Source organism: Palaemon carinicauda, chromosome 1 (assembly GCF_036898095.1).
Source record: "Palaemon carinicauda isolate YSFRI2023 chromosome 1, ASM3689809v2, whole genome shotgun sequence".
Taxonomy (NCBI): Eukaryota; Metazoa; Arthropoda; class Malacostraca; order Decapoda; family Palaemonidae; genus Palaemon; species Palaemon carinicauda.
In genome coordinates, this window is record NC_090725.1 from 204,954,175 (window position 1) to 204,980,656 (window position 26,482).

Consider the following 26,482-nt stretch of genomic DNA (forward strand, 5'->3'; position numbering starts at 1 on the left):
GCCTGGGACAGGTACAGCACTAGAAGAAAATAGAATGGATGCCGGGATAAGAGTGTACACAACCCCCCCAGCCCGGCAACCGAAAGAGTGCATATAAGGAAGGGGAGAAACTTAATTCAGGCTTCCTTGACCAATGCCGTCCGGCTCTGCCGGCAGGCATGGATGAGGGACCAAGAGAGGTCCGGGCAGCACTCGAAAACATAAGACCCTTGCCGTCCAGCGTCTCTGCCGGCCGGCAATGGGCTTAGTCAATCCAAATCCCAACCTATACTAGGTCCAGAAGTAGAATGACATATGGTACAGTAATACCCCTGCCGGCCAGCTCTGCCGGCCGGCAAGGTACAGTACAGTAATGGCTAGGCCATTACGGAGATAGAGGGGGAAGGGACAAGAGGGTCCTGCCAACCTTGCTTTAGTGACAGATCACCCGTAGCCAAGAACTCTGTCTTAGCCTAAGGGAGATCTAAGGGAAAGGGCCAGCGCAGTAGTATAATACCTGCCAGCTTCCAGAGCACCAAAGCAAGGAAGGCGTTGCAACTCCCAAGGGAAGATTTATCCTCCCCGAGAACAGCAACAGGACTTAGTCTGGTCGATCACACAAGAAGGAATCATAACTACAGAAACCTTCGACAGTGACCTAAGGGAGCTCAGCTCCCTTTGTAAGTGTTAGGTCAGCGAGGGAGACTCTGCCCCAAGCCAAACAACACGGACTCAGACTAAAAACTCTGTTGTTCTGACCCTCTTTGAACCAGACTCTGCTGGAACAGGAAGGTACAGTAACACCCTAGTATAGTTTTATCGAAAATAAATTCGGAAAAAACCACTTAGGGATAAGCCCAAGGCTTAAACAGAGGGAAAGGGATTGCATACCTTCTCCGAAGAAAAGAAAGCAACCGGGGAGTATGATAAAGTATACTAAGGCTCCATAAGCAATTAGCCTAGGCACCAAGAGAATCGATTACCTAATTCACCGAAACTCTCACGTATACAATCTTGGAAATATTCCACACAGTCTAACATGTATAAAATATAGCCTAAAGCTTCAATAAAATTTTAATTACACTCGGAAAAACCATAATCATGCATTAAGTACTAGGACCAAACGACTAGGCTACATGGCCTAGCGTAGGCCAGAATGGCGAATACTTCGCCAAATAATACTAAGCACGAAAGGAAATCCTATGTAAAGCTAAATAGCTAAATTTTATTAAGCAAAACAACCAGGAATGTCACTCTGACTAACTAATTTATACCTAGCGAGTGACAGTGTCCAGGACACCTCTGGTAGGCTACGGCTCTTGTATCAAAGATTAATCCTATTAATCACTCAAAATTTTACCAAGAGCCTACATTTATACATAACAGACACTATACTCAACTTATCCGAGGTCAACGAAGACGAAGAAGCCATGAAAAGCTGAATAAATCCAAGATTTGCGAGAAAAACAGGAAAAAACACCGAGTTGTTAAGCTACGCAAAAAGGAATACAGATGGCGCCAGGATTGGCGCCAGGCACGCATACGAATCGGGGGATAGGGAAGCCTTGGGAGCGGCTCCCCTTTTTCTTTCCCGAATTCGTATCTCGTCAATCTCCCTCCTACGAGACGAATCTCTGTTCAGGTCGTAGATTGCCATGTGACGTGTCTAGAATACGTCCTCTGATATGTCGCGATATCCCTTTCACGAGGGATACTCGCTCCAGGAGTTAGAATTCTGGTACCTTAAGGTAAATTCTCTGGGAATATCGCCGTAGTTGTAATATACCCTAGGAAGCTACCCTATAGGAACTTCCATCAGGACGACATGGCTTGAGCCCAAAAATATATATATATATACATACATATATATGCACACACACACACACATATATATATATATATATATATATGTGTGTGTGTGTGTGTGTGTGCATATATATGTATGTATGTATATATATATATATATGAATGTGTGTACATATATATATATATATATATATATATTTATGTTTATATACATATATGTACATATGTATATACACATATACATATATATGCATATATATACACATATGTATACATATATATACATATAGATATATAGATACATACATATATATATATATATACATTTAGATATATATATATATATATATATATATATATATATATATATATATATATATATATATATATGTATATATATATGTGTATATATATAAACACAAATATACTGTACATACATATATATATATATATATATATATATATATATATATATATATATATATATACACAATATATATATATATATATATATATTTATATATATATATATATATATATATATATATATATATATATTGTGGAGGATTAATTTTCATTTGTTTTTTTATCTATTTTTTTTGCCAAATCCAGAGAGAGAGAGAGAGAGAGAGAGAGAGAGAGAGAGAGAGAGAGAGAGAGAGAGAGAGAGAGAGAGAGATAGTTAGTGTATTGATTGTTCATTTTGAGAAAGACTATTGGTATAAATGAGATTGTTTGTTTATGTTTTAGCTAGGTTATGACTGAGTTGCATGTCTTGGGTAAATGCTGATTTTGATTTGACTGCACCCAGAAGCAGTTGTGTGAATGCTGGACTATTATCATTACTATATTATTTCGACCAGCATGGAGGTGTTGATTTATTTTTTGAGTAAGTACAGTTTTATTTATATTGCTTGTCGCGATTCTGAATGATAGGAACAGTTTATTATTTATCTCTCATTATAGTCCGATAGTTTAGTTAGCTAGGAGTGTTGGAGAGAGTTTCCTTGAATGTTAAATTGAATGTTGATGACCTGACTTGTGATAGGAAACTTGATACGACCACTCAGGATTATATAATTGTTGATGACCCTGACTGAATGGACTTTCGATTGCTGTTGTTGTTGATGATGATGATGATGATGATGATGATTATAACCACGACCCCAATCAGGGAGGCAGCTGTGGCAAATTGCCACACAGTGTAGTGTTACCCACAGAGCTGTGGTAGTTCGCCAAGAAAGACAGTTCGGCTTTCTGTGGACGAGTGTTGGTGTTGCAATATTTATAAACTCATAATTTGAGTTGGTGTCCGCATAATTTTCAAGATTTGTTACGTGTTTTTTCTTTGGTTTATTTTAATGATGTTACGTTTTTTGTATATTTAGTGTTTAAGTTTATAATTAGTTTTAAGTGTGATTATTTTGATTGTGGATGGTTTTGGGTTAATCGTTTTAGTATGAAGTTGATGATTTGTTTTAAATTTGGTCATTCTTATGATTGGTGATTCGGTTTAGTTTTAAGAAATATAGTTTTAAGGTTATGTTTTGTTTTTATGTCCTTCTTGTCCAAGAGTCCTGCTGCTGTTAACGTAAGGGGAAAGTTTGTGCTGAGGAGACATTTGTCTGTTTAGAGTGTTCAAGGGCATTGGGGTTGTTCTTGTGACATCCCACCACATATATATATATATATATATATATATATATATATATATATATATATATATATATATATATATACTGTATATATATATATATATATATATATATATATATATATATATATATATATATATATATATGTATATATATATATATATACATACACATATATATACACATACATATATATGCATATATATAAATAATTATATATATATACAGTATATATATCTATATCTATATCTATCTATATATATATATATATATATATATACAGTATATATATCTATATATCTATCTATATCTATCTATCTATATATATATATATATATATATATATATATATATATATATATATATATATATATATATATATATATATATATATATAAAACAAGGCATTTCTCCCAATTTTTGGGAGTAGCTGACATCATACAAATAAAAAAATAATGGGGACCTTTCCTCTCTTACATTCCTCTCGGCCTGACTAGGGACTCAACCGAGTTTGGCTGATACTGCTAGGGTACCACAGCCCACCCTCCCCCATTATCCACCACAGATGAAGCTTCATAACGCTGAATCCCCTACTGCTGCTACCTTCACGGTCATCCAAGGAGACCGGAAGAAGCAGCAAGGCCTTCCGGAAATGCGTCACAATCGCTCGCCATTTCTTCCTATTTCGAGCACTCTCTCTTGCCTCTCTCACATCTATCCTCCTATCAACCATAGCTTTCTTCACTCTATCCATCCACCCAAACCTTGGCATTCCTCTTGTACTTCTCCCATCAATTCTTGCATTCATCACCTTCTTTAGCAGACATCTATTTTCCATTCTCTCAACATGGCCAAACCACCTCAACACATTCATATCCACTCTAGCTGCTAACTCATTTCTTACATCTTTTCTCACCCTCACTACTTCGTTCCTAACCCTATCTACTCGAGATACTCCAGCCATACTCCTTAGACACTTCATCTCAAACACATTCAATTTCTATCTCTCCATCACTTTCATTCCCCACAACTCTGATCCATACATCACAGTTGGTGCAATCACTTTCTCATACAGAACTCTTTTCATTCATGCCCAACCCTCTATTCTATACCACTCCCTTCACTACCCCCAACACTTTACATCCTTCATTCACTCTGACGTACATCTGCTTCCACTCCACCATTTGCTGCAACAATTACTTTAACTGATCCACCTCCTCAAGTAACTCCATTCAACATGACATTCAACCTCGCACCACCTTCCCTTCTCGTACATCTCATAACCTTATTCTTACCCACAATAACTTTCAACTTCCTTCTCTCACATACCCTTCCAAATTCTGTCACTAATCAGCCAAGCTTCTCTTCCTCGTCTGCAACCAGTACAGTATCATCCGCAAACAACGACTGATTTACTTCCCATTCATGATCATTCTTGCCTACCAGTTTTAATCCTCGTCCAAGCACTCAAGCATTGACTTCTCTCACCACTCCATCAACATACAAGTTAATCGTCCATGGCGACATCACACATCCCTTTCTCAGCCCAACTCTCACCTTAAACTAATCGCTCACTTCATTTCTCCTCCTTACCTTTTGCTAAATATTTCTCACATATCTACCCAACTGTAAAAATCTTATTTATACATCCCCGACTTCTTCTAAAACCACCCTGTACTTCTAAGGTTGCATTCTCTGTTTTATCCCTAATCCTATTAATCAGTACTCTACCATGTACTTTTCCAACCACACTCCACAAACTAATACCCTTTGAATTACAACATTCATGCACATCTCCCTTACCTTTATATAGTGGTACAATACATGCACAAACCCAATCTACTGGTACCATTGACAACACAAAACGCGTATTAAACAATCACCAATGATTCTAGTACTGTCACACCCCCTTCCTTCAACATCTCAGCTTTCACACCATCCATACCAGGTGATTTTCCTACTCCTGTTTCATCTAGTGCTCTCCTCACTTCCTCTCTCAAAATCTCGCTCATTCTCATCTCCCATCACTGGCACCTCAACACCTGCAACAGCAATTATATCTGCCTCCCAATTATCCTGAACATTCGGTAAACTTTTCCTTACCTCCTCTCCTTTTAACAACCTTCCATTTCCATCTTTCACTGTCTCTTCAATTCTCAAACCAACCTTCCTTATTCTCTTCACTTCTTTCCAAAACTTCTTATTCTCTTTATATGAACGACCCAATCCTTAACCCCACCTCAGGTCAGCCGCCCTCTTTGCCTCAATTACCTTGAGCTTTACTTCCACATTTTTTTCTCTATATCTTTCATACTTTTCTACACTATTACTTAGTAGCCATTCTTTAAATGCCGTCTTTTTCTCTTCCACTGTTACCTTCATTCCATCATTCACTACCCTTCCTCACGCTGTCTCCAACAAACTTCTTGCCACACACATCACTTGCAATCCCAACAAAATTTTCTTTTACTAACTTCCACTCCTCCCCTAAATTACCAGTTTCTCTTATTTTCACTCTGTTATATGCCATTTTCAACCTTTCTTGATATTCACTTCTTACCTTCGGTTTTATTAACTCTTTAACCCTCACTAGCTCCCTTTTGCACTCTAGTCCCCCACTCTTTTGCTACAACTAATTTTCCTTCCACCAGAAAATGATCACATACCATTAGCCATACCCCTGAACACATGCATGTCTTTCAAACTTCTAAACATTCTTTTATTTATCAACACATAATCCATTAATGCCCTTTCTACCACTCTTCCATTTGCCACTCCTACCCATGTACAGTAATACCTTGATATACGATTGTCCCGAGATACGAGGAAAATTTCGAGCACAATTTTGTCCTGAGATACGAGAAAAATTTGAGATACAACGCAGTCCCCTATACGGCCTCCAGGTGGCCGAGTATGACGAGAAGCCTCTCACCAGGACAGCATTGCTCGGTCTTTCCCGTTTGATCTCCGTCACATAAAGTTTATCTTCGAGCATTGGCCGTAGTGTTTGGTTTTTTACATGTTTTTACGTTAATCAGTGCAGAATTCAGTGAATAAGCAATGGGTCCAAAGCAAGCGAGTGCAAACAAGGGTAGTGAAAAGAAAAAGTGTATGATGACATTGGAGATAAAGCATGAAATAATCAAAATATGAGTGGTGTAAGAGTAACTGAGCTGGCTAGCCATTATGAGAGGAGTACATCAACAAAATGTACCATCCTCAAGCCGAAGGGTGCTATAAAGAGCACCAAGTCTTCCAAAGGAGTAACCATCCTTTCCAAGCTGCACAGTGATATCCATGACGAGATGGAGAGGCTTCTTTTAATATGGATAAAGGAGAAACAGTTAGCGAGCGATAGCATGACCGAGACTATCATATCTGAAAAGGCCAGCAGAATCTACGATGACTTGAAAGGGAAGCAAGCAGCCGAGAGAGGGGAGACTTCGATGCCAGTGGAAACGTTCAAAGCCAGTTGTGGCGGCTTTGATAACTTTAAAAAACAGACTGTGATACACTCAGTTGTGAGACATGGGGAAGCAGCAAGTTTTGACACGAAAGCTGAGGCGGACTTCATCACAACCTTTGCCTCGGTTATCGCCCAACATGGCTACATCCCCCAACAAGTCTTCAACTTTGATGAAACTGGCCTTTTCTAGAAGAAGATGCCCAGGATATTCATTACGGCAGAGGGGAAGAGACTACAGGGCCATAAATCCATGAAGGACTGGTAACTCTAGCCTTGTGTGCCAATGCCAGTGGTGACTGTAAGGTCAAGCCACTGCTGTTGTACCCCTCAGAAAACCCACGTGCTCTCAAGAGCCATAGGATTTTTTAAGAAAAACTGCAAGTGATGTGGCGTGCTAATGCTAAGACTTGGGTTACGCAGCATTTCTTTACAGAATGGGTTAATCTGTGTTTTGGTCCGGCAGTCGAAAAATATTTGTCCGAGAAAAGCCTGCCAATGAAATGTCTCCTGCAGAGGAAGATTTATGCTTTTGGCTCGGTCAGCTAAGTTGTTTGCAATTCTATTTGCCTCTGTTAATGGGTCTGGGTGGGTGACTGTGTGTGCTGTATTTCCCAGAGATCTTGTTGAACCAGCCCCATGTCTTTGCTAGCGATGTGTCGTTGATTCCGTGGCACCATGAGTACTATTTGTCTATTTTCACTTCCAGTGTTACCTGTAAGGAATGTTTGGTGATTTCAACAAGTAGGTCATGAAGTTCATCGGTTATGTGCCATCTGAAGAGCTTTCTGGTTCGGTTGATTCTTGCATTCGTTTCCTTGATGTGGCTGTTGTAGTACCAGGCATCCACATGCTTTGTTCCTGAATACTTTTTCTGAGGCATGGATGTACTGGCGGCAGCGTCTAGTTGTTTGTTGAAGTCCAGTGATAAGATGGAGATGTCATTGTGAGGGATCTTTATATATCCACGAGCCCATTCTGTCATAGATTTCTCGAATCTTGCCCAGTTGGCAAGGTCTGGATTCCACCTTTTTTTGGGGGGTGGGGGTGGGCGGGAGGAGGAGAAGGGTATTTCTCTAATTTAAGGTCAATTTCTAAGGCAAAGTGATGACTGTTAGCACAGAATGCAGTCACCATTTAGCACCCCTTCGGATGGTGCTTAACAGGAAGGTGAGGTCTAAATGACCGGCCCTTAGGTGGGTTGCTTCTGACATTGTTAAGCAATGTTACGTTCGGATATTCCTGCTGTAGGGCTTGCAAGTATCTGCATGTCTGGTTTGTTGTCGATGTTTTCAGAAATGGGTGGTGGGCATTGAAATCGTCTGTAATGATCGTGTCATCCTCAGAGGCGGCAGGAAAGAGTCCCTCTGCATTGATGCTTTTGGTTGGAAATTTGTAGACATTATGGACTGTGAGGGTTGTGGCTAGCAGAGACACCTGAACACTGAGTATCTCTGCCTCTGTCCCACAGTCAATGCTTTGTACTCTCTTTGAGGGAATGCTATTCTTGATGAAAGTAGTTAATCCTCTCATTGTTGGTGTTAGATATGTGGTGTACACTTTGTATCCTGAAAATGAGAATGATGTATTCTCTTTTAACGTAGTTTCTTGCAGTACAATAATGTCTGGATTTTGCACTGAGGTTTGGGATTGTAGGAAGGCGAACTTGTGTCTTAAGTAATTTCACTGTAGTGTTGTTGAGAATTTCCTTGTTGTTGTGTGTGTTTGCGTTAGGATTGTTCACTGGAGGGACTATGAAAGGGCTAGGGTTTGTACTTTCTGTGAGTACTTAATTTTGTGTGACTTTAAAAAGTTACAAAGGATGTTCAAAATGGCGGCTATGAATGTCCCCATGGGGCAAGGGATGGGGTCATAATTGTTTCAATCAGTGGAGGGTGGTATTAAGGGAGTGGAGGGGTGTGAGGCGCTTGGATGGCTTCTGACAGCAGGACTAGGGAGGCTGGGAAAGTCACTCAAGAAGGAATTGGTGGTGATGGGTGTGTGGGTTTCTGGTACGGAGGAGGATGAGGATGGTTGTGGTAGGGTTTGCTGGGAGGAAGTGGAAGGGATGGAAGAAGAGTTGAAGGTGTTGGAGGGCGATCGTTGTCACTTTGGAGGATGTCTTTGAGGGCGTTGAGGTTTGGGTTCTAGGAGAGGATAGTTTAGAAATTTAATGTCTGGAGGGATTAGGATTGGGTCAGGAGGTGCAGTTGGTTTGAGGAGTGGTGTGGTTGGTAGGAGGTTGGTATGTTTGATGTGGCCTTAGATTGTAATGGTGATCTGCTCCCTGGAGGTCGGCGATGTGCTGAAGTCTTGCTGGGCATCTCTTCTGCTAAGCATGGTGAGGTCCTCGACAGTTGGGGCACTTGGCAATGGTGTGCTGTCCTGTCTTAAACCTTGTGATGCAGTGGGCTGTAGGTTGCTGTCTGCTGCTGCAAACTGCACAGACCTCCGGACCTGTGCAGCGGCTCCTGTGGTGTGCAAATTTCTGACACCTGAAGCATCTGAGGGACTCTGGGATGTACTCCTCCATGTAAAAGGTTCCATAGTAGCCGAAGGAGAACTGTAGAGGTCGTTGTCTCTTGATGACTGCCTCCAACTTGTGGGATCTCCTTCCATATTTCCTCTCACATCTCCTGGCTGAGAGAATGGAATGGTGGTTGAGCACAGGTTCAAGTGGAAGGTCGAGGACGTAGATTATGATGATGGTTGTCGGCTTGTCAGCTGTGTTGAGGTGTAGGGCGTTCTCTTGCTGCACCAGAAAGTACTTGGTTTCTTTGTCCTGGGCGGAGATGACAAGTTGTCATCTGCAATTTGGTCAAATTATCATGTTCAGGTGATGATTCTTTGCCTCCATGGTTGCTATGGCAGCATAGGAGGTCGTGTCGGGGCTAGGAGTGAGCCTGAATCTGGTTGGCTGGGTTGACGTGCTATTGGTTGTTTGCTAGGTAGGATGAGTGGGGTTTCCTGGCTGTCTTCTCCTTCTGCTGCTTCTTCATTGTTGTTAATGTGCTGCTCCTTCTCTTCTTGGTTGTCCTTTGGTAGTTCCATGTCTGGTTGCGTGGACGAGGTTGGCTTCTTCCTTTGACTCCGCAAGGTGAGAAGTCTTGGCTTATTTATCCTTCCCTTCTCCACTTTATCCCGAGGGGAGTCGGAAAGGATGAAGGGGAACGAGCCCCTGGCTGCCATCGCAAACACACGATGGTAGCCTACAGCTTTTGTCAAACTCACTGTTAAGTGTCTTTTATTTCATCTCAATAACACAAAAAAGGTGTATTAAAGGTGCATTCCAAATTCGAAATTCAAACTCGTTAACACTTGGTCGGAAAGTCCACAGTCAGAGCACTGAACATTTCTGTAACTCTGCTGAAAATTTCAGATGTGGAAATGTGGCATTCGCTCAGTCGGGCCGTTTGGTATAAAAGCTAAGCAGACCAGGGCTGGCTACCTGTTCGCTGGGGTTTTTGTAGGCTGATCGGGGCGTGTCAAGCTTCTCCTGGATCATGTGACAATTCCTTTGTTTCTCGGCCTCCTGGTTTGCATTCCAATGAGTCATTATGAGCGATACGAATATTCTAGAATAAGTGGATGTTTTGGCTACAGTTTCATAACAACACCTACCTACTTTCGTTCACTCTCATATCTCTATGTGATTTAATCTATTCTTTCACAATTACATCTAGAACCATTTGTCTCTATTTCCTATTAATGAATAAAATTTACGAATAAATCGATTACATACATGTACTAACTCATCTATTTACGAAATATTTCTCGTCTTGTCACCATCACATAAAATACTCAATTACGTGGTTAAGTCATTCATTATGAATATGTATATTTATATATATATATATATATATATATATATATATATATATATATATATATATATATATATATATATATGAAATAAGAGTTATTGTCTGACACCTACAATTTCAAAATAAACTTTGAATGCAAATCCCTTCCCAACAATGATCGCTTTTCCCACATTTTTAATAAATGTGTAAATATGTTCCATATATATGAAATTATTACTTGAAATTAGTGAAAGAGGTTAGACTGGAAGTTGGGAAAAGGCTGTTGAAATAAGAAGTTTGAAGTAAACATTTTATGAGTAGTATGGAGAGACATTCAGTCAAATGGGAAAAAGGCTTCATTCCAGTTTGAGAGCCTTTTTGCTGTCAAAAAGCCATAGCATAGGTGATAACATGTAGGTGAACAATTTTTTCAAGGTAATCTCAAATACAGTAACGTGTAATACACTTGTTAAGACATGTCATTGGCAGTATTCCCATGGGACAGAGCAACTTATTTTAAAAGGTTTAACAAGAATATTATTTTTCAGGTCGTACTATGTTAACAATGAGACGCTTGCAAAGGTTGCAGCTAAATATGAATTGCAGAAGCATTTACTGCACATGGCACCTAAACTTCAAGCTGTTATTGATAAGTTTCTTAATCTGTGTCAGGAGGAAGGATTGGAAAGAGAATTGGTAACAGAAGATGGCGAGGATGATGTTGAAGTAAGTCAAATATGCCTGGACAATTTTTCATCTTTAAACTCTAATGATAATTTCTTAATTGCAAATAACAGAATTTTAATGGTAAAACTTCCTATTTTGATACTCATCTCCATGTTCATATTTTTTCTTCTCCAGAAAATTATCCCATTTTCTTAACTTCTATGAATACTTGCCCTTTACAAAGCGGTAAGTATTAAGAAACCCAGAACTGTCGAGCCAGATATTCCTTGTCTCCTCAATTTCAAAGTTGAAATTATCCATTCCTCTTGACACCATGAGCCATTGGGGAGGAGGATAGGAATCTACTGTATATGAACATCAGAAATGAGAAATTTTATTTAAAAAATTCTGTTTATTTCTGTGAACCTCTCCTAATGCTCATACTGTTGAAGGAAAGAGGGATAAGTTTAAGTACAGTACAAGTAGTAATGCAATAAGTTTAAGGACTGTTGTACTAACCTGGTCAAGATTACTAATGAAAAGAAATTCAGAACTCCAGATTATCTACTAAAGATTTTTATAAGTCTGTACTTTAGTCAATCTCTGAATGTTACTTTTGATCTATGATAATTTTGATTATTTTAAATTGAATATTAAATACAACCCAATATTCCTTGATGAGAGTGTAATAAATTAGATGAACTCGAAATCACTTAGACCATGTCTTCAGCTGTCACTATTGGGAGTAAAGGCCAGTGGCTTTCATAAGCAAACCATACCTCTGTAAGATAATGTTCAGCAAAACCCAACTCGTTATGCCATTGTGCTTTAGCTAAAATTTTCCAAAGAAAGATTTCAACAAAAGTTAAGGGCAGTAGCTGGACTCCTAATATCATGTACTGTTTTTCAAGCATTTTATAATTTTTTCATTTAATTCCATGGGCTCGTTTAAGGCCAAATTTTTAACTGGTCAAGGAAAACTACCATATTTCCTGTGTTACAGGACGTAGCTCTTTTTTTCCTTCCAGAAAAATGCCCCCCAAAATCACCCTGCATCTTAACACTAAGATAAAGTTGCATAGGAGAATTTGACAACCCTCAAACACCCTAGTAATGAGACACAAATACTCAGTAGACATAAAATATAAGCCTACAATTAGCGTTCATATTTAATAGATGAATTTATTTTGAATGTGCTCTCTTTAATTAATAAAGGTAACGAAATATTAGTTTTTGTTTTGGTGAATAGCTGATTACTCTCGCCAACGCCATCTACTGTACATGCAAACTACCAACTACTGTTATTCAAGCTGGAAAAAACATCTCACTGCAAGTTGAGTGCAGTGTTACCAAGTTGTCTGTAAACTAACTAAGCCTAAAGTCACACATTGTAGCAAAAGTATTCCACCTAGAGGAATTTTAGAGACTTCTTTGATAAATAATTAATTTTGTGTGAAAATTTATACACGAGGAACTTGATAAATATTACTGAAATTTTATTTCTCAATGAAAATATTTTCAAGAACATTTGGCAACACTTTTTATGTGAACAAGCACTTAAAAAGGGATTTTGACGCAAGAAAAATCTGTTTTTGGGTGAGATAGCCATGTCTTCCTGATGGAAGTTCCCTTCGGCTGCATCCTACTGTATTTTTGGGCTCAAGCCATGTCGTCCTAATGGTAGCTTCCTATAGACAGCTTTCTAAGGGATATTTGGCTACAGTGATACTCCCAGAGAATTGACCATAGGTCTCCAGAATTCTAACTCATGGCGCGAGTATCCTTAAAATTTCTCTTGAGGATATCGCATAATGTCAGGGGACGTATATCTTGATACGACACACAACAATCTTCACCCCGAATAGCGTTTTCGCTTCGAGGGGGAAGAGTGGCGAAATTGAAGGGGAGCCATTATCAAGGTTACCCTTCCTCCCCTACTATTACAGGGCTCCAAGATGGCGCTCATTCCTATTTTGGTAGCGATTTGGCACGGTGTTCTCCCTGCTTGTCTAGTATTCTAGATCGCTTATTTTGAGGAATTTACTATGGATTCTCCAGCATCTTTTGCCTATGGAAAGTTGAGTATTTAATCTTTACTTTGTATAATTTTTAGCTCCCGTCTCACAGTGAAATTAGCATAATTTGATGTGTTCATTGGAGCAGAGCCGGTCACCAGAAGCGCCATTTTGGGACGCTGTCGTTCGTCATGCATGCTTTATTTAGTCAGCAGAACGACATTCCCGGTATTTAGCTTTAATGAATTATAGCTATTTAGGCAAAAATTATACTCGTGAAGATATGATCATGTAAATAATTTTCCTCATCCTAAATGTGTCGATCGTGTACAATAGAGTCTCGGTGATATAGGTAGCCGAGATCTCGCCCTGAGCTAGGCTAACCTAGCCTATGCGCTTTTGTATGCTTTCATACATTACCCCCGTTTACCCTCGTGTATCGTTTTATCAATTCAACAGGAGATAGTATATCTCCTAGAATTAAATATATAATTCGATACTCGTCTCCTTCTGAGATTCAAGGGTAAACCTTCCTTCCCTCCGAGTGCCGCCATGGGCAACAACCCTATCTTGTTCTTGCCATAGAGTAGTACACTCTGGCTTGACTAGGCTAGTGTTTTCTGTCTTTCCCCCCTTGCCGGTGAGTAACCCTGCTTGGGTTTTCGACAGTAACTCAGAGTATTCAGTCTTTATGCCGACATCTGGGCTGCCCGGTGAGTAGTCACTCCCCTGCCTGCTTACAGTTGTTGACATAGGAGGCCTAGCTTCCCTAGTCTGCATCTGAGGTGGTAGTACGATGCCGCCACCTTCTCCCTTGCGGTCTAGAAGACAAGTCTTGTTTCGGCAGACCCTAGGCTGAAGAATTGATATTCTTCTGCTGTCCAGAATGTCGTCGATATTGATCTAGTTTCTAACTGTGTTTGGGGATGGCGGCAATCCTGCCGCCTTCTCCCGACACAATATACAAGACCCTTTCCCTGCCCCTCTGTCCTTTAGCAATAGCCTAGCCATCGCATGTCTCTGGCCGATGTCATACAATCTCCCCGTGTGCCAGGTAGAACGTGGCGCCGGTCGGGATCCTACAAAGGCGGCTTGATAGCCGCTCCGACATTCCCCTACTGACGCAAGGCTCCGGGAAGGATTGTGCCGGCCATGACAGCTGCCGGTGGGAGATCCTTATGTCTTAGAGTGTTCTTAAGTCCTCCCTTGGACTGCCATCCACATCCCTGAAACCGGCAGTAGCCGGCAACAGATCTTGTGGCTTGATGGAAGCTAGAATGATTCGTTCCCCCCCTTCCATTTGAACCCTCATTCTGGAGGAAGGCAGTGGGTACAATAATACCTACACCCTTATTTATTGTATTGAAAACAACATTAATAAGGTAGCCCTCCACTCCATACTTTCTCTCTCTCTGTCGGCTAGTGCCGTCAGGTATTAACCCACTGCCGGCTGGACCTGTGCCGCCAGGTACTAGCCTAGCCTGCTTATGGAGGTGTAGACCCAAATGGTATTTTTCCTTTGTTTTTTATAAAGACCGCAGATTTCTTACCTCCTAAGTTATCTGTTATTTTGCGCAAGTTAGCAAGAAGAGGAGGTTTTAGCACTTGTTGGAAAATTGGTAATGTTACTCCTCTATGTAAATGTGTTTGTGGTAGCTCAAGTCCCACTGATTACCGCCCAATATCCATAACTCCCATATCCAAAGTTTTTGAACGTCTTCTGGCAAAACTTCTTAATAGGTGTGCTGAAGGTATCATCTATTCCCTAGTTTGCAATTTGGTTTTCGTAAAGGCCTTGGAGCATGTGATGCCCTTCTTACAATCTCCAACTGTGTACAGAAATCCCTTGATTGTGGTCAGGAAGTTCATATGATTGGCCCTTATTTTAGTGCTGCCTTTGACCGTGTTAATCGTGAGGCCCTTGTTTTCAAACTCAAACAGGTGGGAGTGGGTGGGTCGTTTCTTAGCATTATTATTGATTTTTTAAGTAATAGATCTCAAAGAGTTGTTGTTGATGGACACCATAGTGAGTATGGGAATGTGATATCCGGTGTTCCACAGGGTAGTGTTCTTGGCCCATTACTTTTCATACTATATACACATGACATATGGTTTGGCCCAGTTAAACAAGCTTGTTGCATATGCAGATGATGCTACTCTCTTTGCATCAATTCCATCCCCTGAATGTAGATCTAGGGTTGGTGAATCCCTTAATCGAGATTTATCTAAAATTAGTGCATGGGGTATGAAGTTGAATCCTAACAAAATTCAAAGTATGATTGTAAGTAGGTCTAGGACGGTGGCTCCTCAACATCCGGATCTCAGTATTGATAATGTTTCTTTAAATTTGTATGAATCTTTTAAAATTTTAGGTGTGATTCTCGACAGCAAATTTACTTTTGAGAAACACATTAGGTCTGTCTTCTTCAGTTGCACAAAAAATTCTGAAGAAGTGTTTTAATTCTTTCATTCTACCTTTTTTTGAGTATTATTCTCCTGTTTGGTCTTCAGCTGCTGATTCTCATCTTGATTTGTTGGACAGAAACTTACAGTCTATTAAATTTCTTATTCCTGATCTAGATATTAATCTTTGGTACCGTCGTTCAATTAGTTCATTATGCATGTTGCAGAAGATTTTTCATAACTCTGACCATCCTTTGCATTCAGATCTCCCTGGACAATTCCATCCTGTTTGTAATACTAGGCAGGCAGTTAATTCTAATAGCCAGGCCTTCTCCATCATGAGGCTCAATACTTCACAGTATTCTAGAAGTTTTATTCCTGCTGTTACCAAGTTGTGGAATGATCTTCCTAATCGGGTAGTTGAATCAGTAGACCTTCAAAAGTTCTAAGTTGGAGCAAATGTTTTTATGTTGACTAGGCTGACATGAGTTTATATATGACATATCTGTTTTTGACGTTGGTAATAGTTTATATATGACATCTAGTTGTTGTTACTGTTTTTTGAATGATTTATTGTTAGTTTGTTCACATCATTTATTTATTTCCTTATTTCCTTTCCTCACTGGGCTATTTTTCCCTATTGGAGCCCTTGGGCTTATAACATCTTGCTTTTCCAAATAGGGTTGTAGCTTGGCTAGTAATAATAATAATGATAATAATAATAATATGCCGGCTGAACTACAGTATATGCTTATGTAGAAGCCAGTATTTCTGCAGTATAGTACATACTTCAGGCAGAAAACTATAGTATATATTATACAGTAGTTTATATTTCCAACATACCCTATGTATCCTTTCACAGTCTATTGTTGAGACCAAATTTACATTGAAGTGAAGTATTCCTTCAATACACTGATGAAAGTCATCAGTTCATAATTTACCCTACAATATTAATACTTTCTGAAAGGGCCAGTGCTAGTATGCACTAATCTAACACTAGAGGTTAGAACCCTTCTCTTTTGATTTTCCTTTAATAGGAAATTCTAATATTAATATTGGGGGAGGTCACAGCAATTGGCTGGACAGGAGACACAAGTATGTGTGTTTCCTATTTCCTTTCTAGCTTATTATCCTAAGCTATAATGGTTAAGTTACCAAAACATTTATTGCATGTAACTTATTTATCAAGTGTGATAAATAACCGCATACTCATTTCCTTTTCCTTTCTTTACAGGAGGAGCCAAAAATGTAGTGTGAGGTGATCTACTGTAACCACAAGAGTAGAAACTTTTGTGATGACACTATGTGCAGGTCTCATGCCGCCTGCGCTATTACCACTGAAACCTTGCAGTATTAGGACCCCCAGAACTGCAACGTCTGCTCGGCCATGATGGCCGAGGGTTTCGGCGACCCCAAGTCAACGGAGTCGAGGGATGCAGCACGCGAGAAGCTGCGCAAATGGGTATCAGGGTTCCAGAAGAACTCTCTTGGACCGTACCTTGCAAACGACAGGATGCGTGGCTTGCTGTTTCCCAAAGCGGGTAATGAAACTGTCGTGCCCCAGACACGACCCGGGGCTCCCTGCGTCCAGATCGCAGTTGAGGCGGACGTCAGTGAGGCGATGCAAGGCATGGACATCCACCAGGAGGAAAGGATGTCTTACGTGTCCACGGACACAGAGAAGGATCTCCTTAGGGACGATCCAGAGGAAGAGTCTACTCTACCTCCCTGAGGAGAAGACGTTGATTCGTCAGAAGCAGAGGAGTCCCTTCCGCCCTTACCGGCACCAGAGCCGATACCATCTACGTCTTCGGCTCCTACCCCTCCATTGGACGCCATAGGTCAAGCAGTTTTGGCCCATATTACCACCCTGATGGAGAATCTTCGCAAGGAGAGCAAAGCACGGAAAGCGAAGATCACAAATGAGCTCCGTGAATCGACTCGGACCACTGCCTCCCGAGGTTCTTACAAGCGACCCAGAGTTCAAGACCTGCCACCCTGCTCCGAAACCAATCCCTGGAGGTATACGGAGTATATGCCTATAACCAACGGCAAGCTCTACATCTCGGAGAAGATGGGAGCCGTCCCCTTGGATGACATCCAGTTCTGTCCGAGCTTTAACGCTTACCCTGACTGCTTCATTCGACTGAAGCACGAGCCAGTGTCTAAAGAGGAGACGGACCCGAAGGAGGTTTCGACCACGACAAGGCACAGGCTCTCTTGACGAGCAGCCTGAAGAAGGCGGGTTACACCAACTCACGAGTTTCTGCATTGAGCAAGAAACACCTTACCTTTCTTGCTCTTGCTTTAAGAGCCTTCTCCTTTACATCGAAGGCGTTCCAGTCTGTTGCCAAGGCAGTTGAGGCAGGCAAACCATGCCCTACACTAGAGGAGTGTAGGCCTCTGTCGCTAGCCCTGCCCACGGATGAGAAGGAATGGAAGGAGGTCCACCTAACCTTCTCAGTAGGGAAGCTAGATGCCAATATCGCGGGACAGCAGTTCAGCGAGAACCTCCCTAAGCTGTCGGACTTTCTCTTGCATAGGGAGCAAGAGACAAAAGAGAGGCTTGCCGCCTCCCTCTCCTTCCAGAATTGCATAGAGATGTTTGCAGGCCACAACAGCACCCCAGACATGCTCACGGTCCTGGCCAAGATGCATATGGCCACCTTAGTAAAGGACCTGTACACCTTCATGAAGGCTAGGTGAACCTGTAGGGAGTTCGTGTTTGCTGCCGCGACAGTGAAACACGAACCCAGGAAGTTGATTTCTTCCAAGATCTGGGGTAAGGACCTCTTCCCGAAAGAAGCGGTCAAAGAGGTAGTCGAGAAAGCCGCCATGGAGAATAGGAACCTTCTCCAGAAGTGGGGCATCTCTTCAAAGAGAGTCTTCCCCTGATGCGGGTCCCCAACCAAAGCGGAAGTCAAAGAAGCCAAGACTACCTACTCAGCCTCATCAGCAACATCCTATGGTTACCATGACCGTGATGCCCCAAGTGGTTGCTCAACCACAGACCACCTTCCAAGTGGTGCCTCAACCGCTGGTTGCTCCCAGGGTTTGAGAGGCAAACTACTGCCTTTCGTCCGAAAGGAAGAGGTTCGCAACGAGACTCCTCAAGACCCCCCTCCCGAGGCAGGGGAGGACCCGGTCAAGGTGGTAAACCCTCCGGACCACCTAAGTAATGAGATGCTTCAGGTAGAAGGGAGACTCCAACACTTTCGAGATCGTTGGACCTTCGATCCCTGGGCCCACAGCCTAATAAAAAATGGACTAGGATGGAAATGGAATACGTCTCCACCTTCATTTCCTCAATTCTTCCAACACTCCACCCCCTTATTGGAAGAATATACCTTAGAACTCTTGAGCAAAAACATTATAAGGAAAGCAAAGTCCATCAAATTCCGGGAATGGCTGTTTTATGTTCCCAAGAAGGACTCGGACAAACTCAGAGTCATTCTGGACTTGTCGCCACTCAACAAGTTCATTGAGAACAACAAGTTCAGGATGTTAACCCTTCAACACATAAGGTCCCTGTTACCGAAAGGGGCGTGCACAGTCTCAATAGACCTGGAAGATGCTTACGCTGCCCCCTCCCCTCCTACCTAGGATTCAAGTTACAGAAGACAAAGTATGTCTTCAGAGCCATGCCTTTCGGACTAAACATAGCCCCAAGGATCTTCACGAAACTAGCGGACGCAGTGGTACAACAACTACGCCGAGAAGGCGTTCAGGTAGCAGTGTACCTGGACGACTGGCTGGTGTGGGCAGCATCCAAGACTGCTTGTCTGCAAGCATTCAAGAAAGTGATCCAGTTCCTGGAACATCTGGGATTCAAGATCAATTTCAAGAAGCCTCGACTCTCTCCAGCTCGGGAGTTTCAATGGCTGGGAATCCATTGGAACTTGAAGTCACACCGCCTCTCCATTCCACCAAGGAAGAGGAGAGAGACTACTGAAATCCGACAGCATCTCAAGACGCCAACAGGAAAGAGTACTGGGCTCTCTCCAGTTTGCAGCAGTAACAGACCCAGTGGTAAGAGCACAGCTGAAAGATGCGTCAGGAGTCTGGAGAAGATACGCATCTAACGCTCGAAGAGATCTACAAAGATCGGTACCGACCTTACTACGATCACTTCTCAAGCCGTGGTCGAAGGTCAAGAGCCTAACGAGGACTGTTCCCTTAACAACCACCTCCCCCATCAGTGACCATCCACACGGATGCCTCGACAGAAGGATGGGAAGGTCACTCCCATCAAAGGAAAGCCCAAGGGACTTGGTCATCCCTGTTCAAGACCTTTCATATTAATATTCTGGAGGCCATGGCAGTCCTCTTGACCCTGAAGAAACTATCCCCTCACAGATCAGCCCACATCGAGCTGGTCTTGGACAGCAAAGTGATAGTGAAATGTCTGAACCAACAAGGCTCGAGATCGCCCCACATCAATCATGTGATGTTTGCCATCTTTCGTTTAGCAAAAAAGAAGAGATTGCGCTTATCAGCAGTTCACCTACAAGGGTTCTGCAATGTGACAGCGGACCCTCTATCCAGGCTAAAGCCGATAGAGTCAGATTAGTCCCTAGTCGCAGACTCATTCTCCTTCATCTTGTAAAAAGTCGCGGAGCTGCAGATCGACCTCTTCGCGACGAGCAACAACAAGAAACTACCTCGATATGTAGCCCCATACGAGGACCCTCTAGCAGAGTCGACGGATGCCATGTCCCTTGATTGGAACAAATGGACCCGGATCTACCTGTTCCCTCCAACCAATCTCCTGCTGAAGGTCCTAAACAAGCTGAGATCCTTCAAGGGAGCTGCAGAACTAGTGGCCCCCAAGTGGCCCAAGAGCAACTGGTTCCCTCTGGTGATGAAACTGAAACTGAGGCTGGTCCCTCTACCGAACCCAGCTCTATCTCAACTGGTTCAGAAGTCGACTGTCTTCGCTTCATCACAGAGAACCCAAAACCTTCATCTCATGATTTTCTTGCCCTGACAATAAAGAAAAGATTTGGGATTTCAAAAGGCAGTATAGACTTCTTAGAAGAATACAAGTCAAAGTCAACCAGAAGACAATACGAATCGTCTTGGAAAAAGTGGGTTGCTTTCGTTAAAGCAAAAAGGCCAAAAGAAATCTCAATAGACTTCTGCCTGTCATTCTTCATCCACCTTCATGAACAAGGCTTGGCTGCCAACACGATAACTACGTGTAAGTCAGCCTTGACTAGACCTCTTCTATACGCCTTCCAGTTGGACCTGGCGAACGAAACCTTTACCAAGATCCTGAAGACATGCGCGAGACTTAAACATGCCGCCCCCTCCGAAGGCCATTTTATGGTCTCTGGACAAAGTCTTGCACTAGGCTTCAGCCTTGAACAATGAAGATTGTTCTCTTAAGAATCTAACCCAAAAAGTGATTTTCCTGTTTGCTATAGCCTCAGGGGCTAGAGTTTGTGAAATAGTAGCCCTATCAAGAGACAAGGGCCATATTCAGTTCACAGAAGCGGGAGAACTGAATCTCTTTCCTGATCCTACCTTTCTTGGCAAAAACAAGCTACCCACCAAAAGGTGAGGTCCCTGGAGAATCTGCCCTCTGAAGGAAGATGTCTCTTTATGTCCAGTAGAATGTCTAAAGGTCTATCTTCGAAGAACTTCAGACTTCATGGGAGGACAGCTCTTCAAAGGCGAAACCTCAGGATCGAACTTATCCCTAAAACAACTGAGGACAAAGCTCACCTACTTCATTCGCAGAGCAGATCCTGATAGTACACCCGCAGGTCATGATCCGAGAAAAATTGCTTCATCACTGAACTTTTTTCAGTATATGGACTTTGAGCGTCTTCGCTCATACACTGGTTGGAAGCCCTCCAGAGTGTTTTACAAACATCATGCGAAGCAAGTGCACGAAATCAAACATTATGTAGTAGTGGCAGGTAGTGTGGTGAAACATGTCATCTAGTGCTTCGATGAACAGTGAATTTATTGGGACTCACAATTTGGGTGAAAAGATGTTGACACCTTTTAGTGCAATATCCTTTTATGTGAGTGTCACCCTGGTGACACAAGGACTGTTCATTTTTCAGGTGCAGAATTATACAAAGGACACTTGTGCCATGTGTACATTGTACACAGTGTTGATAGTATCCACCATTTACAGTAAAAAATAATCTCGATAATTTTCTCATCTGTTGTGAGTGGCATTAACCCTTTTCTTCCCTTTCAGGTAGAAAAACATTGTCTGTATATGTTGAATGTATTATTCACTTTTATGTTAAACTTACACATGTTATTCCATTTACTCATTTAACTTTAATGACTAAAAGTGTAATTGCATCTTATTTCCCCCCACTAGTAGCAAAAATAAAACGTAGCCAGAGTTCTTTTACTTATTTTCTTACGTAAAACTCATACTTATTGTACTGATGTATATGAACAAATAGATCTGTTTGATACTTATATTTGTTCCTACACGTATACAAACCTTGAGCTTTTATTGTCTAGCAAGACACTTCCCTGCAGGGGGCAGGAAGCCTTAACATTGTTCCATGATTAGCGGTGATGACGTATAACGGTATCGTCATATCTCTCTGTGGTATGGATGACCATATAAAAGCTGACCCAAGGGTGAGGCACTTATACAAACCCACAGATACAATACTTTTAAGTATTTCTCTGGTAAACTTCCATCAGTACGACATGGCTTGGGCCCAAAAAACGGATTTTGAAGCAAAGCGAAAAATATATTTTTGGGTGAGATGGCCGTGTCATTCTGATGGACCCACCCTCCTTTTCTAAGAAAAGGCTTAGGTAATAATCCCTCCCAAAACTACTATATCTGTAGCACCTTGATAACGGCTCCCCTTCAATTTCGCCACTCTTCCCCCTCGAAGCGAAAACGCTATTCGGGGTGAAGATTGCTATGTGTCGTATCAAGATATACGTCCCCTGACAGTATGCGATATCCTTAAGAGAAATTATAAGGACACTCGCGCCATGAGTTAGAATTCTGGAGACCTATGGTCAATTCTCTGGGAGTATCACTGTAGCCAAATATCCCTTGGAAGCTGTCTATAGGAAGCTTCCATCAGGACGATAGGGCCATCTCACCCAAAAATAGGTTTTTCACTTTGCTTCAAAATCCATTAATATTTCTATGATTGATATTACAAGAGAATTACCGTCAGGTACCACGGGGTTCCAACCCCCGGAACGACTATCCGTAGATATCGTGTATATAGTCAGGAACGTATCCTAAGATAACCATAGATATCTGCATCCCCAATAGACTTTACCTAGTCTAATCCACTAAGGGGAAGGATAAGTGAGGAGCCGTTACAAATCCTATCACCTCTCGGTGCTCCCATATGTCTCTGGCGCTTCATTCCTTTGTTCTCAGCTTCACGCTACTGTTCTATTTTTTGTTTTGCGCTCTTTATAAGCTTATTTTGAAGATTTTCTTCGTATGATGGCTTCTTCTTCTTTGTATAAGTTAAGTACCTACCCCTCTTTGCAATTTGATTTAACTGTAAATGATTTGGATTCCCACGGGCAAAATTATTTAGCTTTTACGATTGAGGAAGCCTGAGCGCTTCGAGTCCAGCTAACTTGGGCGTCAGGTTTCGTACCTGATCGTCCATATTTTCGTGTTTACTTGTTTTATTGTGTAAGATTCACGTTAGTTAGTAGTTTTTTAGCATTGTGATGCTTTGGGCTCTATTTTAAGTTTGCATTTACATTGCCTTTTTGTAATTTGTGTTTTTTGTGAGTGCGTGTCAGTTTCGGTTAGCCTAGCCTAGAGACGGTCACTTTTTAGTTAAAGTCGGACTTGCCGATGTCTTTTTTTCTTATATGAATTATATGAATATGTAATAAAATTGAGATAACAGGTGTCTGACAAGGAATTACTGTTATGATAGGTTATAAAATCCTCATTTTTTTTCTCCAAAAAATCACTTAACTAGATATACCACTTGTAGCATCTTATGATACGGAAAGTATGTTATTTTTTATTGAACTTCTCCTGTCCATGTTTAGTGAAGGAATGTGACAGAATTGAGGCAGACTCTTAGCCTTAGAACTATTTTTGGTCCTGATGGAAGGTAAGAAGAAACAAAGTCGTATTACATTCCCCAGAGCTTACCATGACAAACAATGCTTGTAATTCACCTGCATTTAGCTGAGGCTAATGCCAAGAGGAAGAGTATTTTGGTTGAGATATTCGTAAGAGGTAGGTTTTCTAATGGTTCAACTTTTGTCCTTTTTATATACTCTACTGTAAGACCACATCCAAATTTCATAAATTGGATACTACTGGAGATCTTTCAATACTAAACAATCTGAATACATCCAGTATAATACCTGAAACAGGCGGATTTAATCCCAAATGCTTCAGTATAGAATTAATTAGGAATCTATATAACTTTATGGCTGAAATAGAAAGATTCTTGTAAAAAAAGAAGCCAAAGTAAATTAACATTATGTTCTAAGCTAGTCGTAATCGTGGACAGATTCCTAACTTTGCACCAATCAAAATAAACCTCCCTTTGCGTTTGATATATGTTATTGATAGACCGTCTTTTAGAACCTTTAATAGACAGTCTAGAGGGATTTGAAAATCCTTTATTTCTGAGAATACAAGGGTCACATGTAGCATGGATGGGTTTTGATGTGTATCACCTTTGAAATTGGCTTTTTGGGCAGATTGACTTTAGACAGCAACTTTTTGAGATGTTACAACAGCATGAGCCACAGATCTGTGAACAATTCCCTTTGTGACTAGAAAGGAGCTTTTCGCATCATCTTGCTGTTTATAGAGCTACTGAGCTTGGTTAGTACCTGCTGGACGATCGCAAATGGAGGGAATGCATAAAGATCCAGATTTGACCAGTCTTTCAACAGAGTGTTTATCTTCCAAGTCAAGGGCCTGGCACAGGTGAACAAAAAACTTCAATCTTTTTGTTCAGTGATGTGGCAAACACGTCTATGATCGGACAACCCCGCTGCTTCCAAATCTTTCAGTGAATTAACGTATGAGAAGACCATTCGTTTAGCAAAATCTGATTCTTCCTGCTTAGTAGGTCGGCCAATACAATTGATTTTCTTGGAATGAACTATATAAGTAAAATGATTCATCTCAGACTCGTCGAAGATGATGGTTTGTCCGCTAGGTAATGCAGGGGTTATTATTATAAGCTAAGCTATAACTGTAGTTGGAAAAGCAAGATGCTATAAGCTCAAGGGCTCTAACAAAAAAAAAAGCCCAGTGAGGAAAGGACATAGATAAAATACAAGAGAAGTAATAAAAAATCAAAATAAAATATTTTAAGAACAGTTACATTAAATGAGATCTTTCACACATAAACTATAAAAACACTAAAAAACAAAAGGAAGAGAAACAAGATAAAATAATGTGCCATTAAGGAAGAGAACTTTAATTTGTGAGTTATTTTTATATAAATTGGGTAATAACATCAAGAATTGACATATCGTACAGTTTAGAATCATTTTAGGATAGTTTTAAAGACATTTTCCAGAAATAATATACTGAATGTGGCTCATGAACACCAATTAACACATTGCCATAACACAATACGCTCAGTACAATGCTGTACATATACAAAATATACAGTACTCTACTTTATTAAAGTTACCCCTTATTGTAGAGAGGTATGTTTTCTATCATGCATATTCAAACCGTTTTCTTTAATTTACTCATATTTCTAACCGTAGCTAGTTTTTGTAAAGTAATGCATTTAAGATTCATTGATGATACATCAATAAATAACCTACCTCTTTTTTTTATACTCGTATTTTTAAGCTACTTTATTGTAATATAAGCAAGATTTTTTGGTCTCGAACCATGTCGTCCTGATGAAAGTTCCTCAAAGGCAGCTTTCTACTTGGGATATTTCCTGCGAGGGATATACCAGAAAATTTTACCTGTAGAGGTATCACAGGGTTCTAACCCGTGGTGCGAATATCCCGAGAGATACTGTGTATGAAACGGACGTGTTTGAAACAACCACAACTATCCTTCCCCGAAGAGAGTTAACCTTTTATCGAAGAATATGGGATAGGATTGAATACGTGGGAGAGAGCCGTTACAACTCCAATCCCGATGTGCTGTAAACATGTTCGCTGGTTCTCCATTCTTGCAGCGCCATTTTGATAGATGGCTTTGGGAGTTTTCTGCTTGTTTTTGCAAGTTTTTTTTAGTGTTTTGAGGTTATGGATGTTTCTGCTTCTGCTTCTATTTCATCGGTTAAGGTTGCTGAAACGTAGAGTGTGCAACAGTTACCTGCAACAGACAGTTCAAGTTGCCCTGTGGCCACAAGACCTGTAGAAAACATGCTGCCTGCCATGTTTCCAAAGGTTCCTTTGCTATCTGGGAACCTTATTCATATGGTTTTCCATGCTATTAATGTTTCTCAGGAAGAGAAAGTGTGGGGTCAGAAGACCATCTGGCATTGGGTGAAAGGCTTGCAGAAGAGCTCTCAAGAAGGTGCCCCTTAACTTCCTTCAATGGAACTAAAGGATCTCCTTTTCCCCAAGGCTGAGGTGACTGCTGTGTACGGTCACCAGATTTTGACGGTACAATTGGATCAAGCAAATCATGAAGTTCGGGATGCACTTCAGGTGATGAGCTTGGATACCGACAACATATCAACAACCTCTTCTGTAACATCAGAGAGAAAGGATCCT

At 41.1% G+C, this 26,482-nt stretch overlaps 1 protein-coding gene across 3 annotated transcripts in view; it reads left to right on the forward strand.

Annotated features, from left to right (window-relative positions):
- The window catches only part of LOC137653597 (endoribonuclease Dicer-like), a 617,521-nt gene that overhangs the window by 486,768 nt on the left and 104,271 nt on the right, over positions 1-26,482 (forward strand). For all 3 annotated transcript variants that reach the window (XM_068387145.1, XM_068387137.1, XM_068387151.1), the window contains one exon: positions 11,255-11,432. In XM_068387145.1, coding sequence (XP_068243246.1) covers positions 11,255-11,432 — 178 coding nt within the window. The remainder of the gene's footprint in view (positions 1-11,254; positions 11,433-26,482) is intronic.